At 31.8% G+C, this 11,748-nt stretch overlaps 1 protein-coding gene across 1 annotated transcript; it reads left to right on the top strand.

Annotated features, from left to right (window-relative positions):
- The first annotated feature begins 2,556 nt into the window (after positions 1-2,556).
- LOC131927020 (ras-like GTP-binding protein RHO) lies at positions 2,557-10,953 on the top strand. Its single transcript, XM_059282677.1, has 5 exons — positions 2,557-2,675; positions 3,525-3,698; positions 5,297-5,692; positions 8,705-8,854; positions 8,988-10,953. Exons 2-5 carry the CDS (start codon positions 3,543-3,545, stop codon positions 9,258-9,260), a joined length of 975 nt encoding a protein of 324 aa, XP_059138660.1. The 5' UTR covers positions 2,557-2,675; positions 3,525-3,542; the 3' UTR covers positions 9,261-10,953.
- Positions 10,954-11,748: the final 795 nt, after the last annotated feature.

Below are 11,748 nucleotides of genomic sequence, written 5' to 3'. Positions count from 1 at the left end.
CCATAAATGACGTCACACTCGTAGGGAGGGGGTCTGTAATTTTATGACGATGTGTGATGAGGGGGAGGAGGGGGGGTAGATGTGAAGTCACACTTTTAATTTTAAAATGCAATGTTAGAAAACGAATTTTAGACGTTTTTTCGCGTTTTAGAAAACTGTTTTAATACATTGTAATAGGAATTGATTAAAATACTCTATTTTGACCGAAATTAGACAAGATTTTGGGAAAATATCGATGTTTAAAAAAAAAAAAAAGCAGTTTTAGTTACTGCACCCTTAGGGAAGGACTGTTTGCCTGTTTGCTCCACTGTTGCCGAAAGGGCACAATTCGTGATTGACAATGAACTGATCAGTTTAAATACTAAACTTAGTGTATTCACCATTCAAGGGTCAACAGACCCCAGGGTGGTCACCCTTTTTCCAAGGGAAACATGCTCCTGTCCGGCCGTTGGTAACTGCTATCACATCGTGGCGGCCAGACAGGCAGTTGGATTATTAACAGTTAGCAACAAGAAATCAATAAATCTAACACAACTAAGAAAAGCTGCAAGGAAGCGACAGGATAAAAATTCAGGGCGTAAACGTCCACGCCCCGCTGACGTTGATCCGGCTGGTGACAACAATGAGCAAGACATTGCCAAAATTACAGAAATGATAAAAAATACAAATTATAGAAAACAGAAAACAAATGTTGTGCGTGCGGATGATGGTGATGAGAACATGGTTGCCTGTGTTGTGTGTGGGATGAACGAGGAGGTCAACTGTGATGAGAATGTGACATCTTGTGAATGTGGATTGGAAGAAGTAGCCAAAGAGAAATGTATAAATGTGAGTCTAATGAACTGGGTTGAGTGTACTATGTGTGAAAGATGGTGTCACGAGGTGTGTTTGAGTAGTGCTAGGACAGTTTCAGAAGATTTTGTTTGTAAATTTTGTTTGTAATTAAAATTACTTAATAAAAAATAAATTGCACTTTTTAGAATAGTTTATATTTTACACTTTTTGCAAGTACAAAAATCCATAAATAGATGTTGCAAAATATCTCTCCTGCTGACAAGATTATACCAATTCACAATGACACAGCTCACGTTTGTATAAACATGAGCGGGCTAGATTTTTAAATTAATGCCGACTGAGACGGGATTTTCATCTCGCTAACAAGAGCGGGCGATGACAGTAGCACAGCAACGATGTTAGGATTTTTAAATCTATCTTTCTTCTTAGTATCTAGATAAAAAATAACAACATACAACACTCGTGTTAAAGGGTATGGCTAAATGCTTGTTTATTTTAAAACAAAAAAAAAATAATTTAAATAAATAAAGATGGAAAAAAAAAGAAAAAAAACTTTTTCGCAAAAAGTGTCTCGCTATTTACCCTTAATTCCGCAGGTATGTCTCGCATTACATTCTCGCATTTTCCCGCCTCGCCATTTCGCTTTTCGCGTCTCGCAATTTCCCCACACCCTCGGATGTCACCCTGTGCGGCTCCTCATGGTGTCACCCCCTCTTAATTTTTGCATTTGGTGTCACCCCCCCCCCCTTTCCAGGTAAAAGCTTAAAAAATAAAACAGCTGTGTAGCATTGTTTTCTCTATAGTTTACATGTTTACATCACGGTGTCACTCCTCCCACCCCCCCCCCCCCCACTTCTTCCCTTGTCGGTATCGTAATTATGGACTTAAAATACTTTTAAACTCAAATTAATCATTCATTGAACTGGTAAAAAAAAAAAAACATTTATTCTATAAAACTTGCCATTTTTTTTATCTTGGTGTCACCCTTCCCCCTATAAATGGTGTCACCCGGTACGGTCCGCATCCCCGCCTGTTTATCAATAATCGTTTATTTATACAGCTGGTACCACCCCCCAACCCCCAGCTAGTCGGGATCGTCAATTTGTACTTAAATACTTTAATTACTCTAATTAATCATGAATTGTACGGACAAAAAGCATCTTCTTCTAAATATTTAGCAATTACTTACATTTTTTAAAAACTGCCTCAAAATTTTTTTTCTAGATACGCTGGGCAAAATCCCAGTGGACCGTCAGTATTAGTGCTTTGATATAAAAAAACAACAACAAAAAAAAACAATTGTTAGTAAATTAACCCCAACCCGTAGTGCGTCACAAAACTCAAATGGGTATTTATTACTGCTTAAATTCACACCCTTCTCCCTGTTCTAATGCACTAACTACAAAAATTCTAGACTGATTAAAGTATGAAAATATTTATTAAAATGTGGGGCTATTTTCCACTGATGTGGTTCACCCTTTATGAAGGCTGCAAATGACTGCATTGTATTACGCGACCAATAAAAACATGCGATGGCCTACTCCTACTTAGGTGGGTGTATGCGACAGACCGATTATATTAACCGAAGAAAAAAGTGTTATTTTATGTAAAGAAATTGAAATTAATCACGTTGTCGTATTCTTTAAGTGCTTTACTTTTGGTATTAGCCAGATACGATAGTGATTTAAAAATCACAGAAAATTTATTAAAAATCTGGTCAAGTCAAAATCGAAAGTAATAAATTCTACGGTCCCATAATCCCCCAGTGACGTCAATACATTGAAATTGCTGCTATCCCTCTAGGGCGAATTGAGGTGTGGTTCTTTGATGTGAGTGAGTGATAAAAACACAAACATAGGTGATCACAAATATAAGTACAGGTACTCGTAAATAAAAGTAAACTGTATAATATTAACATGAACAACTTCTTTGAGCTAGATGAATTGACGTTTCTGTCGTTACAGTAAACAAGTTAAGTTTCTGTAATAGAATTCGGTTAATTATCAGTTCAGTCTCTTCACACTTGTTCATTTCCGCCTTTTTCATGAGAATTAAAACCTAAAATATCTGGATTCTAGATAAGACTACTGGGTGCGAGTTTATCACGGGTATTGCTTGTACTTATCTTGATTTAAAATTCACAAGTTAATTGTTCTAAACTGAAGACTTCCTAATTTCTATACATTTCCAAAGTCTAAGCTTGTCAAAATTCCTTTTTCCTTAGACGTCGCCATATTTCGATGACGTCATGGCACCACACCATATTTTATTATAGTTCCCTTTGCATGCTCAGGTTTCAACTTATGCTTAAGTATCTACATCTAATAATGAGATCTATACAATATTATTTAAATCTAGATCAATGTTTATATATACATAGATCTATGTATTTAATGTTAACCTGAACTGTTTAAAAAAGATCTAGATTTCTAGATGTAGAAATCTATGACCTTATCCTCTCATTTGCAGTGCTTATCCCTACTGTCTCAAGTCTCAACTAAAAGTCTAAAATTATTTATACTTTTTAAAGACTAGATTACCTTTGTAATTTACAAGTTAAGTGTCCTAAAGCATTGACTTAATAGTGCACCTATTTACCCTAAGCCACTTTACACCTTTTTAGTTTATAGGCCTACTCTACAAATTAGGCCTTTTTAAAAAAAAAAACAATTTTGTCCTAGTTATTTAAATTATCAATGTTCTTTTTATTCATCTGTTTTTAACTCTAGGTAACCTAAGTGCCAGCCATGGCAGCAATCAGAAAGAAACTTGTGATAGTTGGTGATGGTGCTTGTGGTAAAACATGTCTACTCATTGTGTTTAGTAAAGACCAGTTCCCTGAAGTTTATGTGCCAACAGTTTTTGAAAACTATGTAGCTGACATAGAGGTTGATGGCAAACAGGTATGCAAGTGTTTACCTTTATAATAGTCTATGAAGGTTAACTTTTTCTTTCTTGATTTCAAACTTGTTTTGCTTAAAAACACCAAAAACGTGTAATACAAAGACATACCTGCTAGGTTGTTATTTCTTTAAAAGAAGGTTCTGTTAGGATATTACAGTTTGCTTCTACCAAATTAATAAGTTGTACAAGAGGTTGAGGGAGTTAACAATTAATAACCCAGAAAAGTAAACTAACTTTCTGATGGTATTGATCAAGTTCCTTACTCAGATGTTTTTATTTTTGCGAGGTTAGTTTTTTTTTCCCGGATACATGACAAACATTGGTACCAGCTCCTAAAAATTCTTACCTGTAGTCAGTTTTATTTGATAGTTTTCGCACTCAGACTTTTGGCGATTCAGAAGGCGTACTTTTTCCTGGCTTTGAAAATAATGGAATATAAAGACTTCATTTTTTTGGTGAGTTGAAAAAAATTACAGCATGTTTTTTTAGTATCCTAAATTTGGATGAGGATTAAAGCATTTGTATATTAATACTTTAGAAGCATTACATCTTTTATATAGGCTAAGCTTTTTAATCCATCAGTATACTGTTAGGTACAGCTACATTTTTTTCCTATTATTTTTTGCTTCTAGTTCTAAATAAAATAGTATACAATTAAAATGCATGGCATTGCTTTTTACATTTTTTATGTAATATAACTAACATTTTTTATGCTGTGTAAATAACAATGTTTTTAGTAACATATTTATAGATTATAGCCTACCACTTTAGAATTAGTTATTTAACTAATCAACTCATAATACATGCATGTTAGCTTGTTAAAATTACCTTTTGAGCTGTTACATAAGATGAAATATCAATTAACATAGAGGCTTAACCATCTTTTTCTATTAGAATTTTGTGACTCAATCTGCATTGTCTCTGGTCATTTATTTTCTTTCAGTAGATCTCAGATTTGTTTTTAACTTGAAAAGGGAATTTTCAAAATATTAGAAGTTGTAATAGGCAGTGTTTATTGCTTTTGCATTTTCAAGCTTACTCAGTAATGTTAGGAAAATATCGATGTTAATATATGAATAAACATTTGAAATACAAACAGAAAGACCTGACAATTTTACTGTTGTCTTAGGTATGACTAATATTGCTTCATTGCTTTATAGTATAATTTAGATGATTTCCCAGTGTTAAATCCTTGTATGGCTAATTTTATAAGAGTTAATCACTGTTTTATAAAGTTTCCCTACTACAATATTGGCTCAGCCAAGTAGTACCATAGAATTTTATGACTGACATTTTGATCTGACTTTTAGCTTTCTAATTCTGTGTTCATGTTTTGGGGAAATTCCTTAATTTCATACTGCATTTTGTTTTTATGATTTAATTATATATTTCTCAGAGATTTACAAAAAAAAGTTTCTGTGATGCATTGTGCTTGTACTTACACAACTATTGATATGAATACTTTGCCCACTATAAAATAGTCAATTCAGAAAGCTTATTTAGAAATAAAACTTCTCGTTCTTTGCCATTTCTTATGAGGCACAGATTACAGTATGCTATTATTAAATTTGTTCACAGATATCTATTTTCATTTTAGGTTGAGTTGGCTTTGTGGGATACAGCTGGACAGGAAGATTATGACCGTCTTAGACCATTGTCTTATCCAGACACAGATGTTATATTAATGTGTTTCTCAATAGACAGTCCTGACAGCCTAGAGAACATCCCAGAAAAATGGACTCCAGAAGTGCGGCACTTTTGTCCTAGTGTACCCATTATTTTAGTGGGAAATAAAAAAGATCTTCGTCATGATCAAGTTACCATTAGAGAGCTGCATAAAATGAAGCAGCAGCCAGTCAAATTTGAGGATGGCAAGAGTATGGCAGAAAATATCAATGCTTATGCTTATTTAGAATGTTCAGCCAAAACAAAAGAAGGTGTTAGAGATGTATTTGAAACTGCTACAAGAGCAGCTTTATCAATTAAGAGGAAAGCTAGAAAGTTTAAATGTATCGTGCTTTAAAAAGTTTTGCATTTTATAGCAGGGTATGAATCACAGAAATTCTTTGTACAAAATTCAGAATTTCCTGTGGGAATAAGTTTGTAGTTAGAGAACTCATCTTATATTTTAAAATTATTTTGCTATTCATTATAGCTGCATTGTGTCTGGCAAAAAATATACCTAACTAGCATAACTTCATAACCTAAACAGACATTTAAATGATCCCAACCAACAGCTTTTTTTTTTCAAGTATCCTAGAATTTGAGTTTAATTTTTTTAAACACTGTTTTTTATGAAGAATTCTCTATATCTATTGTTAATAAAATGTCGATAATGCTTTTTTTGTTTGTGATTTGTAAGCTTTCCAACTTATTCATTCATTGGTAACCTGAAATATTTTTTTCCACTTTGTCATTTCTATCACTAGTCTTTTTTCTCATTGACCACTTTAAGCATTTTTTTTAGATGTTTTATTATGCTACTATCAAGTTTAAAGTGTATCTAACATTTAAAAAAAAATAGACTAACTATACTAGCTTCAGTTTATCTGTGCAGATGAGTAGATCCTGATCATTTATAGCTCTTGTTAAATGTTTTTGCAACAGACATTATTTTATGTTTAAAATTGCATTCTAAGAAGTTTTGGCAGAATATGGTGGCTGTGACGTCAATTTGTTGTATAATTTCCTTGTATCAATTTTTATTGCTGGTTTGTATCTGCGTGACTTAATTTTGAATTCAGGTGTTCATCCTGGATTTGTTTTAAGTTGAACAATAGTGAGTGGTTTCTGGTGTTATTTAACATCAGCTGTGCTTGTTTTATATTGATCCTAGCATGAAAGCGAACATTTAATTTGGATAATGTGCTACTTTAGCCAGATAATGTGCTACTTTAGCCGGTCAACTGTGCATTTACTAAAATGGATTATCAAACTCGTCTGGTATAGTACTGATAGTTTTGAACAAATTTCTGTATATTATGTTAAATAGATTAGTTAAACGTAAGCAATTTAGCTTAGTTATTTCATTTTTTTTCTCTTAATGGCTAAGCATTGTTATGAGGAGACTTACCACTTATTTGTTAGAAAATTTACTGCTTACCACTTACGGGTCATTTATGTAGTTTTTTATGTACCTTGTTCTGTTAATTTCTATAAAACTCTTTCTTTTGCTTTTAGAATGATAACCTATGTTCAAATTCTAGCAAACTTTGTAAAGGATACCTTAATTTTTCAGATATCCATCTTTGTTTAAAATTTAATTAGGGCATTTTGGTATTAAAAAGTTAACAGTGATGATTTTTATGATATCCAATGTAAGTTATGCAGAGTCTTCATCCAGTGGGTTTATAAAATCTTAACCCTTTACTGGCCAGTGCATCAAAACTATTTTACTTCCCCTAACGCCAGACGAAAAGATGACATTTTTCTACCATGGTGCATTGAAAAACAACCAACAGAATAACCACTTACATTTAAAAAATAAGATAATAGCATTTTACACAAAATTGGTCATAGTTTATTATGTATGACGATAAATAGATACTATTTTACAAATTATAAATAAAAATAACACTAATTCAGTATAACGTAAACAAAACCACTCCGTCTAATATTATTTATATTACAAAATTAAATGCTAAAAAAAAAATTCAGTCGTCACTGGAGCTATTTTTTTTACACAATAGTTACATTATAAATGAATCTGCAGAGGCATTTTAATTAGATTTAATCACACTAATTTACACTAATAACATTTCCCATAATTTGAAGAGAGAAAATCTTAACTTGAGCTATTTTTTTTTACACAATAGTTACATTATAAATGAATCTGCAGAGGCATTTTAATTAGATTTAATCACACTAATTTACACTAATAACATTTCCCATAATTTGAAGAGAGAAAATCTTAACTTTAGAAAAATTGAACCACTACTAATGGAACAATAAGAAAGCAACTTAAATTAAATGCATCGTTTCCCGCTTCCGCTGGTATCTTCAAATTTAAGTTACCATCTAGACTTCTGCATCTACTCTGGTGGATGTGTAGGCCTGTAAAGGGTTAAAATAAATTCCCCTGCACATTTTCAGGTTAAGTTTGTTGCAGCTATAGCTTGAATTGTAGGTTTTAATTGTGTGTTTGTAACTTGCACACTTGTTGTGTAAAATATTGTGAATCATTTTTATCATTACATAAGTTATGTTGGTTGTTGTGTATTTGTTTCTAGGTATTTGGTTTGTTCACCTAGTGTAACCAGTAACTTACTTGATTGCTGCAGTGGAAATTTTTTTTTAACTCATTTGCTACTAATGCACCAAAATACCGGGTGTTGTAACCACCATCCTGTTTGGGACATTTTATAATTGCTCAAAAAAGCAATCCAAAGCAGACCTCAAGTAATGAAACAGACTCTAAATATTAAAGAAATTATTTTAACAAGTGTATTTTTATTTGTAAGTATTAAATGAACATGATTTTGAAACATGAAGAGGCTTTGGTGGCAAATGAGTTATGTGTTGGTCATCATTAACTAAAGTTCTTTTAATAATTTCTATGTATGGCAATGACCTTTAATTTTAAGTGGAGTAATTTAGTGTATTTGCCTTTAATATAAAAAAAAATTAATAAACTTCATTTTGCAACTTTGATTTCCCAGTTTTTTTTTCACCTTTATATATGAACATAGCCTATTTGTTTGCCTGAAGAGTTGTTAATAAACTTTATGTGCATTTGGTATTATTGTAATTTGTTTTTAGTTAGTCTAAGTCGGACTGATCACATCTGAAAATAAGTTAACTAATGGAATATAAATTAAAATGTCAAATCCCACATATATTGGTAAAATTTTTGGTGTGTATGATCTCAAGTGTCTGCTAAAATTTGACTTAATAAAATTTTGTTCTTAAAATATCAGTTTAATATGGCACTTGTACTGGTTGATAACTTGCCATGATTTCATTTTTAATGTAATTTGAAGAAAAATGAACATTTTATAACGTTTAGGTTGAGCTGGCCTTGTGGGATACCGCTGGTCAAGAAGATTATGACAGACTTCGACCATTGTCATATCCTGATACAGATGTTATCCTTATGTGCTTCAGTATAGACAGTCCTGATAGTTTGGAAAATATCCCTGAGAAATGGACTCCAGAGGTATGCTTTTTTTTTATAGATACAAAACATTGCTATGTAGATGAAATAATCTATTAATTTTAATGCCTAACCTTTTAAAACAACTATTTTATTTTCTATGTGTTTTTATTGATTCCTAAGTTTATTCTTTTAGGTACGTCACTTTTGTCCAAATGTTCCAATCATTCTTGTGGGTAATAAAAAGGATCTTCGAAATGATGAAAGCACTAAACGTGAGCTTATGAAAATGAAGCAAGAACCAGTTAGGCCTGAAGAAGGCAGGGCCATGGCTGAGAAAATCAGTGCCTATTCATACCTAGAGTGCTCTGCTAAAACCAAGGAGGGAGTACGAGAAGTTTTTGAAACTGCTACAAGGGCTGCTCTCCAAGTCAAAAAGAAGAAAAAAGGTGGATGCATTGTATTGTGAATGTGTGCTTTATTTTCCAATCTGGGGCTGGTGAGAATGTTTTGTCTTCTTAAATATAGGCAAAGATGCGTGCAACAAACTCTTCATGGTTATAGAAATTGTACCTTAGTTCATATGCACATTTTTCTTATCTGTGAAATATGTATTTTTAGGCTTTTCATTTTTATTTTATTGATTGGGGCATTTAAATACTCCCCCCCATCAAATGTAAAATTATTTCATTCCTTAACATACACTGGTCATCCCTGAAATTGTAGTACAGAGTTGTTATAAAAGAAATAATGGTTTGCAGGCTTTTCATTTAAACCATTTACTTTGTCTCTCATTACATAATATACTCATTTTTCTTTCTCTAGTTAAAAAGTTATTGTACATTTTACCATTGCATTGAAAGGGTCATTTGCTCGCTTAATGAGTTAAATTTTAACAAAGAGCAGTGGGAGCAGTTACTAATCATAGCACCCCAAATCTTGCTGAGCCTCCAGCACCCTGTACTCATTTTGCTCGTCATTGTTTCAGTCATTTGAAAAGCATTGAAACTATTCAATGGTGTGGGTGGCATAGTATTTCTTTAATAATAAATTATTAACATGACATGGAAAGTCATTTCATTCTTTGTGTAATTGTAAGTTTACATGATATGATCGAATGATATGCTATAAAATTGTGTTCTGTTTCTGTACTAAATTTTATTTCTTGCTGTAATCTCCCTTATTCATTTTTCACTGTTTAAGTAAAAGGCTTATGTATCTCTCCAGCATTAGTTAATGAAATTTAGAAATTGAACTTTGAAATGTGAAAACTGAGAGATGTAGCATTTTCTATACTGAATGGTGTGATTTGTTTTAGTATTGTACTAATCTATTTTATAAAGACATTTTTTTATGTTTTATTAAAAAAAACCTTTACTCAGTTTTGCTAATAGCTTTGACTTGTGTACATGGAATATTAGTCAGTGTATGTGACAAATGTGTGTCAAAGTACAGCCCATAGAATTATCAAACTAATAGTCATGTACTTCTTTGATATATTATGATTTGTTTTACACATTTTGAATTTAATCTGGGTTTACTCCAACATAATAGTCATTTTAAATTAACTGTACTGTGGTTTTTGTTAAAATGTTATGAACTAAAAATATATATAAAGAACAAAAATTTGATAATTATTTTATAACTTAACTTTTTAAAAAATCCACATTTTTTTCAACATTAGCTGGTAGATTATATCAGTCATATTCATATAGCATTATGCAAATGTTGGAAACCTATAGTTTAAAAAAAAGTTTTTAAAAATGTATCCTACCTGAACAGATCTATGTCCAAGCATTCAGTTTTCGTTGCATTTTCAGTAAGTTAATAATTGTCTTTTTCTTAGTATATGCACTGGTATTATCATGTTCCATTACTCTTTAATATTAGTCATTTTAATCTGACCATTAAGGTAATTAAATAATTGTGGACTGCAGGGTTAAAGACCAAAAGGTGTATTTAATATTTGTAACACACTGCTATGTGGTACCCTGATTGGTTAAGTTAGTTAATTAGCTTGCTTTATGAAAGTATTTTGAGCTGACAAATTGGCTGCAACATCAGATGCAAGTTGCGCCATATGGAGCATCTTATAATAGCATGCTAGTCCAACAACTTATTACCAGTGTCTGTAAGCCCAATAAACTGATTCTTCATTCTGATCTTACTGCTGTTTTTTATTTTATTAGAGTGATTACCAAATTCTTTTTTTTTTAGCTGGGATGTTTTTGAGTTTTGGTAAACCAAATCATGAAACAGTTCAGAAAGGCCCACTATTAGTATCACATTCCAAGTAAAAGAATTTCTGATGACAGCTAAAGACCTCTTAAATTTTAATCTATTAAATTGTAATGTTGTAGGCTAAGCTGTGACGTCTTTTTAGTTAGATGGATTACCCTAAAAAAACAATTGGTTCACAATTGCCATCTGCTTATAATACTCTAATTTTATAGTGAAATTGGATCATTTAACAAACCTTATAATTTATGTGATGCATCATCCCACGTTTCTTTTATACTTTATTAAAGAAATGTGGGAATAATGTATCACATTTTTATCTTTCTATAATTATATGTGATTAATTTATCAGAATCATGTACATAAAGTAACATACAAAATCTTGGATGATTTAAGAACTGCAGAATACATCAGATTATCTTCAGATTCCAATCTCGACCAGTTCAAAATTGATCAGCTCACTGTTTCACTTTGATGATTTTCTCTTTATACATTTTTCTAGCATTCATCATAGAGACAGGTAGACACACAGAAAAGTTCAGCTAAGATGCTGCACATCAAATAAGGGCAGAATAGACCATAGCAAAACTCCCTAATTAGTAATTGTATAATAAGGTACTTCAATTTAGGATTTTGTTGACATGTACAGGGATATGTTACATTATTTAGAAGAAAAAGCTAAAGATATATTGTCTGATGTTGATTACAAGAAAAACATT

The sequence above is a fragment of the Physella acuta genome, unplaced genomic scaffold (assembly GCF_028476545.2).
Source record: "Physella acuta isolate Inbredline_101_S28 unplaced genomic scaffold, ASM2847654v3 ptg001361l, whole genome shotgun sequence".
Taxonomy (NCBI): Eukaryota; Metazoa; Mollusca; class Gastropoda; family Physidae; genus Physella; species Physella acuta.
Note: the sequence above shows the minus strand (reverse complement) of the source record. Positions and strands in the feature narration are given on the sequence as shown.